The sequence below is a fragment of the Lissotriton vulgaris genome, chromosome 6 (assembly GCF_964263255.1).
Source record: "Lissotriton vulgaris chromosome 6, aLisVul1.2, whole genome shotgun sequence".
NCBI classification, from domain to species: domain Eukaryota; kingdom Metazoa; phylum Chordata; class Amphibia; order Caudata; family Salamandridae; genus Lissotriton; species Lissotriton vulgaris.
This window is the reverse complement of record NC_141694.1, coordinates 1,857,396,168-1,857,411,328: the sequence shown is the minus strand read 5'-3', so window position 1 is coordinate 1,857,411,328 and position 15,161 is coordinate 1,857,396,168. Positions and strand designations below refer to the sequence as shown.

At 43.6% G+C, this 15,161-nt stretch overlaps 1 protein-coding gene across 1 annotated transcript in view; it reads right to left on the bottom strand.

Annotated features, from left to right (window-relative positions):
- GPN1 (GPN-loop GTPase 1) overlaps positions 1–15,161 on the bottom strand; it is a 117,131-nt gene that overhangs the window by 83,422 nt on the left and 18,548 nt on the right. The window contains exons 3-8 of the mRNA XM_086928181.1: positions 14,484–14,523; positions 11,314–11,380; positions 4,283–4,317; positions 3,485–3,563; positions 3,058–3,152; positions 1,466–1,511 (exon numbers count right to left, since the gene is read on the bottom strand). Coding sequence (XP_086784307.1) covers positions 1,466–1,511; positions 3,058–3,152; positions 3,485–3,563; positions 4,283–4,317; positions 11,314–11,380; positions 14,484–14,523 — 362 coding nt within the window. The remainder of the gene's footprint in view (positions 1–1,465; positions 1,512–3,057; positions 3,153–3,484; positions 3,564–4,282; positions 4,318–11,313; positions 11,381–14,483; positions 14,524–15,161) is intronic.

Below are 15,161 nucleotides of genomic sequence, written 5' to 3'. Positions count from 1 at the left end.
GCAGAGAAGATTTACTACAGCACATGGTAGAGTGATAGCAACTTAACCGCAACGCTGCTGCGGCGATTTTTGCGCTGTGCGGCAATTTTTAAATTACTGCGATACATGACGAGCTCAGCTCGTCATCAGCACACGCCACCCGTGGGTGATGACGAGCTCAGCTCGTCATCAGCATCGAAAGGGTTAAATAAAGCATAACACAGTATCTGGTGTCAGAGCTGGTTGCAACACAGAAATAGCCACTCTTCAGCTCTTGGAAGACGAGGGAAACATCTAAAAAGATATGTTACCCTAAACTATAAGCAGCTTCTACTATCTGACAGTCTATCGAAGCCTGAGATGATGGGTAACAGTCATCAATTGCGAGTGGAGGTGCACTTTGGCTGTGCCCCTTTGATGCACAGCTAAAGCTCTAGTGACTAATATCTCTTGTTGCAATGGGGAGCGACTCTAGTGACCCATCAAGTGCCTTCTGAACGGAGACAAAAATATAAGAGGTCAGGAAATGAACAGGCCTCGAGGCACAGCTTTTCCCAAGCCGTACTTGGAACTTATGAGGCACAAATAACGCTGCTTCGCGCAGTACAACTGAGCTACTGTGCCCAAATTAATTTCCTTCAAAGACCTTATAGTGCGTGTTGCTACTATGAGCCAACAAGGAGCTTTGGAGGTACTCCACCGTCCCTCTCTAAACATAGCCAATCGAATGAAGCCACTTTCTCTAGCCACTGCTTACGATTCAAATAATGATCGTATGTCAGGGCAAAAAGTTTAAATATGCTCATTACTAGATCACCTACGGGTATGTGAAAGGGAATCGTATCACTGAAAAACGTTTCTTAGGATTCTTGGCACTCTACTTTTAAAACAAAGCACTCATAATGCCAGTGTGGCAGCAGGCAGAGCACAGGCCAGCATTAGTCATAACACTGCATACTTGGGAGTCTTATCAAAGTTATTAATGTGCACTCAGATGCAGATTCATTTGTTTCAGTAAACTTCCCAGCACACAAAGTACAAGAGCCCTCTGAATGCTGAATTATTAAAGTATATCTGTAAATCATTCCAATAATATGTCCGTCAGAATGGTTCATCTATTTAGCAGGTTGGTTGTATTTAGGTCACAGTAGATAAATCCAACTACACCCCAAATGCTCCGAACAAACAACTATGTGGAAGCATTGTTTTCTGTGAACACAGCATCCAGAGTAGTTTCCACTGGACTTTGTACCAAATTATCTACATGTGCCCTATCCATGATCCTGTGACCCGCTGGGTTGCCTCATTTGATGATGAATGCTTAAAGAGTCTGCAAAGAACTCAACGCTTTAATTTCTGTCAGACGAGGGATGAAAGCAGTCATCTCAAACAGTGACTTAGCACTAAACCTCTTAAATCAATGTCACATCACAGTTTCCAATTTCAATAAAGCAGTATGACATTTTTGGAAGAAAAGAACTCTTACCTTGTTCATTACAACAATGAAAGGCAGCTTGGTTTTATACATGATGCTGAGGAGAGAAACAGGAAAGGTTATACAAGGAGTTAACCACACTAAAAACGAAAGACTGAACAACAGATGTTGAACAACAGATGCTGGTCCAGAGGGAACCAATTCAACTGCCCCACTTTACATGATATTACTCAAAGAATACAGAGAACAAATTCTAAAGAAAATATCTACTCCACACAATCCCTATACACACAGATACTTTTACTGCCTAAATGAATCAAGGAATTTGGTGAATGTACAGCATATTCTGCACTTTTGGCTCATCAATGACGTGCACTCAAGTTTGGGCTAAACGTTCCACACTAACCACTTTCCCTGTACGTTCTTGACCATATGGTCAACTACTTAGAATTACTCAATTTCAATAACTTGAGAGTTGTAACACATTTCCATTACTCAATTCCCATTTCCTTCCACAGGCTCATTACCTACAGAAGATCTAATAATCTGGATTCTTCCTGCTTCATCAATCTGGCTTATTTCTCCAGTACCCATTCTCCAACAACGTTTCTTATTGGAAATTTTTTCCAATTTCAATGGCAACCGGATAAGACCCAGTGGTTTATTTGAAAGTATCTGAGGTTAAGCAAACCAGCATTCCCAAATAATGGATGGACGCCACTCGATCTGAGGATCTATTTATTTTTTTCTCCACTGGCACTCAGTTCAGCATAGTCACCTCGGAGTGATTAAGTGACTTTATCACCATTTGAGATGTTTGAGATTCACTATGAAATAGGCAGACAAGAAGTGAGAGACTTGTTCTTGTGCCTTTAATTTACACATTATTCCAATCACACACTAATTTCTGATTTAGTTGTTCTCTATTCTTTGTGACTACCTGAGAAAGCATCATTGTCCACTTCTCCATCATGAGCTCCAAACAGATTTCAAGGAACTTGGATCGTTTTTGACCTCCAGAGGCGTCAGAGTCTGCTTTAAGCGGCAGTAGGTGAGCAGTTGAACCTTATTCTGGTCTTCAAGATGCTTCTGTTCCCGTTTTTAGATTTTTTTACCTCAAACATTGGCTATCACAGTTCGCATCCAGACAGCATATCTATAACTAATGAGTGAACTAATATATTAAATCAATATTCTCAGATGCAGTAATTTACTATCTGTTCGACTCAGAAAAGACCACATTAGAAGTAATACGGCATTCCATTATACAAACTTTTCTAATTGAATAGTTCCACTTATCGTTCTGGAGTCCCGTTTTTTTTTTATTGCACCTGCATTGAATCATTATTGTGAATTACCGGAAAGAAACAGTGGCATTCTTTGAATGACTCCTTGGGTTTTACTATATATAAAGAGGTTTGCACCCAGGCTTTCACGGGGGATCACAGGGTTATCTTATTTGTTAGGCCAAGACTGAAATGCGTGCAGTTTAAGGAGCGTCTCTCATACAGAGGCCATGAACGAAGGCACACAGCCTACAGTATGTGCGAAAGACATACATGGTTAAGCTGTCTATCTTGGTGATAGCCGGTTCCTTTGCACTAGGAAAAATAATCAACAAAGTAAAAAAGGACCTGGCTCACCTGCAGGCATACAGCATATTGGACATGAAGGTCACTGGGTTGGTGCTGCGAGATGTGTCCATCACATAAATCACAATTGTGGGAAAAGACGAAGCCTGAGCCAATGAAGAAAGTACATGGCAATCAACACTTTACAATCAACATTTAATCATGCAGTTACTTCTTTTTTACAATGATTCTAACAGTTGTCTCCTCTAAGCAAATATCAACCCCGCTGTTGTTCTACCCCTTCCTGTCAGCGGCATCTGCCACTTGGTCGTGCAGTGCAGAGCAACCAAAAAGCATAGCTTCTGTCCAAAGCCCTCTTGCTTTATCGCTGCCTATGAGCATTGCAGCCCTCAATTCTTTACTACAGGTCACTAATTCCTTACATCAAAATAAACTATGGCTTAAGTGTTTCTGCATCTGGGCGTTGCCAAGTACTCACCAGAGCTTCAGTAATGATCGTCCCAGACGCTGACCAAGTGAAGACTTCAATTTGTCCAGGAGTATCAATCAAGACATACCTTGAGGAAATAAAGGTGAGTGTGGCTTAGAATCAATTTGCTTGTAAAAAACGTATATGCATGCAATAAGCTGGCTTACTATTTAGGGAAAGAGAAGTCACGGTCAGAATGAATATGCTAGAGGTCCTTTGCTTACAATTGAACAATAAAAGGCACAACGCAATCTGACTCAGTTGTGTCGTATATTAGAATCAACATGTATACTCTACCACAAGCACAGCTAAATTCCAAAGGAAAAACTTTAATTACAGGGACATGGATGGAGTACATCCTCATAACTGTTCAATCCTTGCAAAGAAAATGCCTGCAACTATCGGAAACAAAGCAAAAGACACTAACTGCCCATAGATTTCATTCCTCTGCTCAAGATATTTCACAGGAATGCCAACCTAGAAGGCGGTGGGACAAAATTCAAGTTGTTCGAAGATACAATTCCCTTAACTGCAGAAGAAGGTGGGTTGTGCAGCCTGGATAGCACAGAAACATCCCTAATTTGGATGTAGCTGTGATCGGAGCATCTACAAAGCATTAGAAGAATCACCATAGGAAAATGATGTTGTATATACATGTACACAGAGCTAATAACAAGAAGGGGATACAGTCTTGTTGCTTTAACAGTTCCAATATTTTCGGTACACCAGAAGATAGTCACTGCCACAGTCAGACAAAACGCAGGGATAACAAGTAAAAGCATTTATGACATTTCCCTGAATACTCACTTGCAGTTTTCTTGTTTCTCAATAAACTTCATGACCTAGTGAGAGAGAGAAGGGTGAGAAACAAAATGTATTTTATATTTCTCATTCTCGCTAACATAGCAGGGCAGCACTGTGAAAATCAGATTAAATGTTAGCAGAGAACCCAAACGTGGAGAGCCCAAGGCGAAGTAACTACAACCAACAGCAGTCTAATCCCAGAGCACCATTATTTGTGGTCTGTGGTAGCCTAGACATAAAAACTTTCCGTGCTTTAAATGCCAAGTACTACTTCCTTATCCTTTCGTTCAATTACCTCAATTACCAACGTGCAAAACACAGGATAAAGTTTTGTTATCACTTGAAACAGCTGAGGATTGATCCTGCTGCAAGATGCATCTTTGCTATCTGTGCATGACTTTGCTTCTTCTATTGCTCAGCTAATTTGCCGTACACAGTTCACGCTTTCCAGACACAACAAGCAAACCTGATATCACATGCCACCATTCCTCCCATATATGCTCTCTAAGCAAGTAATAATAATAATAATAATAATAATCTTTATTCGGTTTTTTAGCATTTGCAAAACCATAAAAGATATCACAAAATACAGAATTAATAATTGGAGTCATTTAAAAGGTACAATTTAAAATAGACAATTAAAAAAGTTACGTTTTCCAATATTAATACAAAATTAATCCACTGTTTTACAAGTTGTTGCGATGCCTCATGATACACTTTAAGAAGTTTAAAACATGGTAGACAGTACACTCAGAGTCCAAGGTTTGGAGTGCCAGCATGGCCGGGCGACATTGTCTATGGCCCCATTTTTTAAGTAGAGGAATTAACCATATCTTCCGATGGGGATGATAAAACTTACAGAACCGTACCGTGTGTATGGTGGACTGTTGAGAAAGGTCGTCGCATGGACATGGGTCTATCTGTACATTCCAGCTGTTTTTATCAGGGAAAGTCACTAATCTGAAAAAAAGGTTCAATCTAAATCTTGTTAAGAGCATTTTCTCGTAGGCAGTTAGCTCCATGGTCAGATATAGCTGAATTCTCAAGGACTGCTGGATCATAATTGCGTGGGTGACAGATTTTTTTGTGATCTGCGTAGTCAGTCTCAGTGACTCCAAATGGCACAACGCAAGTCGTTTCAGTTCTTTTTTGGAGGTTTCTCTCAGGGTTTCTGGGGTGTAAAAGTACTTTTGTAGGCCTAGATCTGTAAAAAAGTGTCTAACGTACAAGAGCCATGCGATTTTGTGAGCATGGTCCAGATCCATAACGTCCTGTAGGATACTTTTAGTCAGAGTGTTTTTTACCGAGAGCCAGGCTCGCCTCCAGAGCAGGAGAGGTTGGATTTTTATTAAATCTTCAATATGAGGGATTCCCAACTCTAAATGTGAGGCGTAGGTGGAGGTACCTCTAGGAATTGAGAGAAGGAAACTGATGAAGATGTTCTCTTCTTTTTGTATTGAACTGGAGGAAACGTGGCCCCAAGTCCCTGCTCCATATAATGCAATAGATTGGCATTTTGCAGCGTAGATCTGGAGCAGTTCTACTGGTGCTCTTTTTCCCAGTTTGTTAGAGAATTTTATCAGCGCCATGATTGCTCTTTTGAAGAGAAGCCTCCTGGACTCAACAGCCGCTTTCCAGTTTAAGGCATCGTCAATCATGATGCCTAGGTACGGGTATTGTGGGGTCTTTTCAATTTTTTCACCATTCAGAAAGATCGACTTGGTTGCTTTTCTTGATCCACCAGCTACCATAACGAACGTTTTTTTGATGTTGATACGCAGATCCAAGGCCCCCATGAAGTCTGCGTATTTGGTTAGAGATTTTTGCAGTTCGTTAGGGGTGCGAGCCAGGATGACTGCGTCGTCCGCATATAGGAGCGCGGGGATCAAGCGACCTTTTACACTGGGGAGATCCCTCGCCCCTCGCAGCATGGACTCTTCTAGGCCGTTTGTATACAATGAAAAGAGAAAGGGAGCAAGGACACACCCTTGCCTTACTCCCCGCTCTACCCTGAATGGTGCCGTCAGTTCTCCGTTTGTTCCGTATCTTACTCTTGCCGTGGCTTCACTGTACAATTCCCTCAGAAAGTTCAGAAGGGGAGGATCGACCCCCATTACGTTCAGCAGTGACCAAAGCTTCGCATGCGAAACGCAGTCGAATGCGGAGGACAAGTCCACATAGACCATGTAGATGGAGCCGGGTTTAGCATGGGTATACTTTGATGTTAACAGACTTAGGTTTAGGGCCTGTTCAACTGTCCCAAAGCCCTCCCTAAACCCGAACTGTAAGTCCGAGAGGATAGTTTTATCTTCTACCCATTGCTGTAATTTTTCAAGGAGGACTCTTCCAACTACTTTTCCCAGAGAATCTAGGAGCGATATCGGCCGATAGCACTTTGTGTCCTGACGGTCCCCCTTCTTGAAGATTGGGACCATTATTGAAGAGGACCATGACTCTAACAGGCCGAGTTCCATTGTGGCTAGACATACTCTTGTCAATATTGGAACCCATAAGTCCGGCAGGTATTTGAACAAGTCAACCGGAACCCCGTCAGGGCCAGGAGCTTTCCCGCTTTTACTTGAAGACAGTGCCAGTGCTAGGTCCTGCATGTCAAGGTCCATGGTTATTGGATAGGCGACTAGAGGAATATCGGAGTGATTTTCTTCGCTGGTTGATGTCAGTTTGAAGATTTCTGAAAAATGATTCACCCACGCATCCTCGTCGATGGCCACATCTATTTTTGGACCGGCGGGGTCAGCTAGCGCGGGTGATTTAACAATCTTCCAGAAGGTCTTACTGTCTTTCAGGAGTGCGCTCTTATGTAGGGCGTTCCAGAGGGATTGTTTCAGTTCTTTTTTCCTCTCTTTTCTGGAGGAGATGTACACTCGTCGGAGAGCTTGGATCTCTGTTGCATCTCTATTTGGTTTTCCGAGAGCTTTCCTTAATTTAGTTTGTGCTTTTCTACAGTCTCGGTTAAACCAACCTGTTGAATTTATTTTAGTTTGTCTGGATGTTTTAGTCAGCTGTTTTTTGACTTGCTCTATTATTATGGTGAAGTTTTCCAAAATTTGTTTTGGCTCTGCATAAGGGTCAAGGCAGATCATGAAGCTGTTGTAGGAGGATTCTACTAGCCGTTTTGTTAGTGTATTTGGGTCCACCTTTTCCCATTTTATGGTGTAACCATTGTTCTTCCCCAGCTCCAGTCTGTTCTGCGCCAGCGTGTTTGCTATCGATGCCATCAGTGACCTTGGTTGATGGATATAGAAGCTCAGGTTTAAGGCAGAATGATCACTAAGATTATTTTCCAGAATTTTGAAATTTTTGGTATGATCTTTTAAGCCTTCTGTCACAAGTACAAAGTCTACAGTGGTCGCATGGCCCCTTCCTCTATAGGTTGGTTCTAGTTTGCTATGACGCTGTTGTATAGGGTTCAGAATTTGTAGGTCCAGATCGGCTAGTGTTCTGTTCATGACAGTCCCCACTCCTGAGTGGGAAAAGTGTACCAGTGGGTTGTCATTTTCGTCCTTTATCCCACATGTGTCAATCAGGGGGCAGGGGTGTATGTTAAAATCTCCTCCCCAGATTATCTGCGGTGTTTCCTTTTTCTGTTTGGCATGCCAGTGATCGGTTATTTTTGTTTGGATTAGTGAAAGGACATTCAGAAAGAGGTCATCCTCTAAGTTGTTGTAGAGGTTTATTATTGTGAAGCAAAGCTTTTTCCCAATTGTAATTGTGAGAATCTGGAAGTGTGGAGTTAGGTCTACCTTAGTAATCTTCAGTTCAGAGATTGTGTTAGCCAGGTATGTTACCAGACCCCCTTTCGGTCTACCTGCGCTGCTGGGAAGGGCGGGGGAAAAAAATGTCCTGTAGCCTGCAAGATGTGAAGGTGTCATTGTCCAAGTCTCTTGTAGACAAATGATTTGTGAGTCCTTCAGGAAACCAGCGGCCGAGCCGTCCTCTATTTTGTTTCGGAGGCCTGCCACATTCCAGAAGATAATGGATAACGGTGCATAGTCTGAAGGTGGTTTTTCCGCTTGGGGAAGTTCTATTGGAGGATTAATCGGGTCCTTAGTTGTAAATGCTGACTCCGTGGGATTGCTTCTTTGTCAATCGACCATTTCCAGGCCGCTGAAACGATTCATTAACGATATCCCTTGCCAGTTTTGCCCATTAGTGGGCTCTCTGTAGCTGGTGCCGTATGGATTCTGCAGTGGTCTCTCCCACTGCTCCCAATTTCTAGATCTGTTATGTGGGCCCATGATCTGCCATGGTGCTTCTCTTTGCGGGTGGATTTGGTTTGATGGCCACCAAGGGTGGTCGGGCTCATTATATCGCGGCATTAGTTTTGGGCCCGCGATGTCCATCTCCCATGGCTGCAGTATGGGTTTCCTCCAAATGCTATCGATATCACGGGAATAATTATTGTTGTGATATCGTTTTGGGTAGAAATATGACAAGGGTCTTGTGGCAATTCCCCCAGAGGTATTAAACTCCCGGGAGCAGATGTATTCTGCTATGGTTGGATCCTCGAACGTGATTACTATACAGTCACCCCGGATAGTTTTTTTTCTGTGACCCACCCACGAGGTCCGGGAGACTGAGGCTATTGTGCTTTTCCAGTGTTGGGGAACAGGGCGATTAGTGTTCAGCCAATACTGTACTTTATTCTTCAGTGACCAGTTGGGTTCAGCCCCCTCCCCAGTAAGTTCAGGGACCCCTGTCATGACCACAACGTATGGACATGCCGCGGGGGCAGGTTTACAGAGGGTCTTTGGTCAGTAATCTCTCTCGGGGTACCTTTTGTTTTTGTTTGTTTTGTATTTGTTATGGCAGGAGTTATGGGGGCAGGGGGGTTTGTCGTCGCGGGGGTTTTAGAGGAAGGGGTATTTATGCTTGGAGTATTTACTATTGGTGTCGGAAGTGGGGTAGGTGGTGGAGGGATGGTCGAGGACTTGGGAGTGATTTTTTGGACAGTGGGAGGATTTGGTAGTGTTGAAACTTTTACTGTAAGTTGTTTTTTGCTCTGTGGAGGAGGCAACAATACCGATTTCTTGTTTGGGTGAATTATGATCGAGGAATCTGAAGGAGGCTTTTGAGGGACATGTGAGGGTGTGATTTTGGGAGGACTGGAGATTTTTGAAATTAGACTCCCGATGTTGCTAAGTCTAGCTTCTAAAGGGCGAATATAAGAATTCAGCAGGGAAGCTATCTCCTTAATTAATCTGGCTGATTCTCTTTCTTTTCCTAGTAGTCGTGGGCTTTTTGGTTCCGGGATTGGGAAATCTTGAAGATCGTGTGGTAGTTGATGTATCATTGCTATATTACTGGGCGGGGGCACAGAGTGAAGGGGAAATACTGCAGGGTTTGTGTCGCCTACCAAGACTATAAGGTCAGCCGTTTCAATGTTTTCGGTGTGGTCTGGTTTTTTGCTAGCATTTCTTTTTTTGATAGCTCCCTCCCTCCTCCCTCTTGTTTGCCTTACTTCTTCAGGGGTTGGGCCGGGGAAGATGTCTGGGGTTTTTTCGAGGTCACTATCCGAGAAAGCTACTGAGAGTTGGGTGGCAGAAAGATCTACATTGTTTGGCAGACTGAGTCTGTTCACAGACACAATCGTTGGAGTTGGCGTTGCCTGGGGATCTGGGGTTCTTGCAGTGGCTAGTAGTCCCATTGAGGATCGGCGAGCAATGGCGAGTTCAGTTGAAACTCTTCCCTCTATTAAGCTTATGCTTTGATCGATAAATGTATTTGCTTTGGCGAGAAAATCGTCCATTGGACCAAGCAATTTATCTCCTATCCCATTTTTTTTGGCTTTTTTCTGTTTGTTGGATCGCGTGTTCATTTTCCAATGGGTGGATTTGAGAGGATCAGAGCGTACTAAGTGCCTGTATGAAGATCGCCGTGATGGGGCAGTTAGGGGGGTGGGCCGGACCGGACTCTCTCGTACTCGAACGGCCTCAAACGGCCCGCTCTTTGCCCGGTCTTCGCCCCGGTAGTCGCCCCGCGCGCGTCCCGCGTCGCGGTGTGACCTGGATCCAGTAAAGAAGGAGGAGGTTGGGGGCGTGGCCGCCGGGGGAAGAGGCAGCAGCTGTGTACAGCTGAGGCTGCTGGACCTCGCAGTCCCCCGGTAGGCTCCAAACGCTATCACAGGCGTTAACCTCTACCTGGGAGCGGGTTGGTACACCACCGACTGTGGAGCCGCACACAGCAGGGAGGACGGGGCAGGCAGCAGTGAGCGGCACCCGCGGAGCGGGTGTCGCGAACGGTGGCAGAAAATGCGGGGAAACACAGGTCCTCACAGGGCGAGCAACAAAGTCCCGAAGTGCAGAAAGCGCCCACTCAGCCAGATCCAGGGAAAGTTATTCACGGAGGCTGGGGGCGTGGCCGCCGGGGGAAGAGGCAGCAGCTGTGTACAGCTGAGGCTGCTGGACCTCGCAGTCCCCCGGTAGGCTCCAAACGCTATCACAGGCGTTAACCTCTACCTGGGAGCGCGTTGGTACACCACCGACTGTGGAGCCGCTCACACCAGGGAGGAAGGGCCGGCAGCAGTGAGCGGCACCCGCGGAGCGGGTGTCGCGAACGGTGGCAGAAAATGCGGGGAAACACAGGTCCTCACAGGGCGAGCAACAAAGTCCCGAAGTGCAGAAAGCGCCCACTCAGCCAGATCCAGGGAAAGTTATTCACGGAGGCTGGGGGCGTGGCCGCCGGGGGAAGAGGCAGCAGCTGTGTACAGCTGAGGCTGCTGGACCTCGCAGTCCCCCGGTAGGCTCCAAACGCTATCACAGGCGTTAACCTCTACCTGGGAGCGCGTTGGTACACCACCGACTGTGGAGCCGCTCACACCAGGGAGGAAGGGCCGGCAGCAGTGAGCGGCACCCGCGGAGCGGGTGTCGCGAACGGTGGCAGAAAATGCGGGGAAACACAGGTCCTCACAGGGCGAGCAACAAAGTCCCGAAGTGCAGAAAGCAAGTATTTATTTCGATGGTGCAGCAAGTAAAACAACAAGCCTGCATCAGCTGAATAACACACCAACTTACCTGATCAAATCTGGTGGCAAAAAGATTCAAAGATGTCACTATTCCACCATTAGGACCAAGACCATACCTGTGCACATGGTTAAAGAAAAGTGGTGCTCCACATGCGATTACAAGAAAAAGACCCATCACCTGTATGGGTACCAAGGGCATTGAATTAATAATGTAACCAATTATTATATGATTTACCAAGGTAATCCTACTCGGCCTATGCATTTTGAAGAAAGAGAACACAGCATACACTTCAATGTGCACATGACAACCACCAAAGAGTGAAAGTACACAACACAGTTGCGTATTTTCACACAATGCGAATCATGTCTTCAACCAAACTGGGAATGCGTGACCAAAAAAACCTCCAACTCAGGGCAACACCCATGCTTGTAGCCCTTTTCTTGGCATCACAGTGCCCTGCAGGACACACTCCCGCCATACACATGGACACACAGTAATCAGCATTAAATCAACTGGTTAGGCGTAAGGGCAATGCTCACGCGCTCCTCGTCCCTGTCCATTATCTCCACTACAACACTCAAAGCAAATCCAAATAAACACACATTTAGACTAGTTTGTGTGCAATCCCAGATGTCTGGCACAATGGAAGCAGAAGAGCTCCGTACAAATAATCCTGGTAAACTTTAGCATGTCTGTATTTGTTAATCAAAGTAATAGCAACCTTTTGGAACCTCATCACTGAAGGAGGCAGAATGAGTCAGAGAATTATCCCATGTAAAATAGTTCCTGCCTTGAATCTAACAGAACAGCTCTAAACTGAAAAAATCTCATAAATACAAGTATGAGTTTATGGTTTTTGTAAAGGGCTGAATATCACATTTCTGCCTTACTGCTTTGAATGGGCGGAGGCCACGATGATGGTTAAGGTACAATGTAACGTCTTTAAGACATAGTGGTTTTGCATATTCACGGCCGATGTCACAGTACAAGGTCATAATCCCTGAAAGCCTTCTTAGAGGTATAATTTTAAATGTAAAGTTGCAACCTGTGGACCAAAAATGTTAAGGGGTGATCTTAGAAAAAAGGTGCAGACTGTATTTTGAGGAGATAATCAAGGCAGCTTTGCCTAGTTTTATGTGGCTAGTTTGTAGGATGAGAATGTGGGTTTTCAAAGCTCTGTGAACATTAAAATCCCTCAAGTGCGAAGTAGAGGTGTTACAGATGGTAGATACCTACACAAAGACAGATTTTCCACCAAATCTTTTCACCAGATGTCCAAGAATTTTAGAAATGCCAAATTAAAGTAGCTTGAAGGGTGATTGCGCTTTACGTCTTCCATTAGGTAGCCTTGTGTGTCACTGTGGAATAACTAGGAACTATGCAAAGGGTCTTGAATTCAGCCCTCAAGCCGCTAGCAGTTTCCTGAGCGCAGCCATGATCTGGTCAATGAATTTTAGGCAAAGCAGCAGTTGGTCTCAAGTTAATCGTCCATTCAGAATTTGAAAAATGCCTTCTTGAGGAGCCCAGAGTGCAAACTATTGCAACTGTCTAGATGGATTCACAATATAGCAACAATCAATTCAGGTGTTGTAAATAAACAAAGATGAACAATGAAGTGTTCAGAATGAAAGTGGTCCATCCATGAATATGGTAAGTCTCCAAATATACCAGGAATGGGCCCACAACAAAAATGCCTGCACTGCAAGGATGGTCTAGTCACCTCAAGTAAAACCTGCAACACGTATCTTCTATCACAACAGATTTTACATAAGACATCAGGATATCTCAGAGTTTGGCATCAAGTCCAACCCAATTTACCATTTATGTGGAATCTTTAGCTACTCATGTGCTTGTTCACTGAAGATCTTTATTCATATGCAGATGATAGAAGACGAATAGTGCGCTTAGACGGCACTAGCAAATAGGAGCGTGACAGACTCAAAGTGTCTTAGCAGTGAGGAAATTCTTTTTGAAGAAACATCGTGTTGGTCCACCAGTTGGTGTGCAGATGAACTAGGACCCTCCACTGTCCCTTCAGACGTTGTTAAAAATCTTGGGGTTATATTAGATACTGATTAAAAATGTAACACTTATTACTACGCTTTTTACTAGCTGCTTTTTTTTTTATGGACTTTGAGAAACATTTTACAATTTCTACCAGGATATAACAAACTCTAGATTGCAATACATTCAAAATGCAGCTGTGCAATTTATATTGCGATAGACTAAAAGCACACACATATCAGTTCATATCAGCTCATCTAAAGTTTCTTCGTCGGCTTACTGTTAACATGAGATGCCTCTTAGGGCCCTAGTTTATGTCATAAAGCAGTTCATCTTCTAATGCTCCCTTTATGCAAAGTCACTTTAAACATAATACACCCCCAAAAGTCCTACGATTGCAACAAGCCAATTTGCTAGTGATTTCACATTTTATCACCGCTCAATTTGAGGGTCGTGGATTCTAACTTCTCAACACAGAGGCCTGAAACTCTTTGCCACTAGAGTTCAGAATCACATGAAACTTACTAGTTTTCAGAAATACTTGAAAACATCTCTGTTTAGCACTTTATAAATTCCGTAAATACTGGTTATGGCAGGTCAGAGTGCCCTATGGGTAACTGTAGGGCTCTACAAATCTAAATCAAATTAAGATTTGCTTGGGGTAAATAAATGTAGCATATTTTGTTAGCCCTCAAAAGCCAACTGGTTATGTTCTGCTCTCCTCTCGCAGTCAGGGGCTGTAAACACTGGAGTACATACAGTTGACCACTGACAGAATGGATTCTAAAGGCTGCGCCTATCCTGTTCATTTCTGGTTTGGGGAAGATGTACCTGGGTCACAATTTTCTGGCGCCTCCTAATTTGTGATGTGATACAGAGGGGACAATGTAGTGCCAGCTCACCATTACAGATCTGAAAAGTTACGGGTGCTGAAAATGTAAACCTGACGTTCTCGAACCATTGTGAAAGTCACCATTGTCTAAACATTGTGAAAGCACATCTTATAAGCGACAGAAAAGACCAATGCAAAGCTTTGTACAATACTGTTGCATGGTGAAAAATTAACAAAATAATATCAAGTGACATAAGTCAATGCACATCAACACTAGCAGCTCATCTATACTTGAAAAGAAAAACAAATCTAGTTCAAGTGGCTCTGAATCCCAAGCTACACAGTGGTGGTGAAATGATGGAAGTTCTTTTGAAAAGGATACTGTTTCATGACCTCCTTGTACTTGACAGTGTCTCTGATATCTAAAAAACAAAATAAATGCATTTAATATTTTTTCTCTGACTATCTAAAATGATGACAAAAACATTGCTAATTTGCAGTATAGAACAAGAGACAACTTGCATTAGAAATGAATCTGTAAACCACACGTTTGAGCAGAAAGGTTATCGCTTCATCAAAGCTTTTGCACAGTAATATGCTTATATTCTGTTGCATCTAAAAAATAAACTTAGCACAGATGAACCACAAATGTATTGCCAGGGCTGGTGACTCTGTGGATGAATGCACCACTGCAGGTATATGAGTTTGACTCATCGCCTACCAAAGGTTCAGATACAGGTGGTTCGCTCAGCGTTTCATCCTTCCGAGGGAAATAGAACGAGTGGCATCAAACAGAGTAACAAACATCTGTTTTCCAGAGCCAAGAAGCCCTCTGAGGTGAACGTGCACATTGCATACATAAAATACATGTTCAGTTCTGTAAGAAACCGACATTCTGCAAGTTGGTTAAAATGGTATCAGTTTTATTGCTGAATTAATAAAAACTCACTTTGCTTCAAATTAATATCTCCTAACGAAAAACATTTTCGCGTAATGTCCTAACTCAGAGCGGTGCTTCCAGTGATCAAAAATTATATTGGTAACAAAATCAATGTGAGAA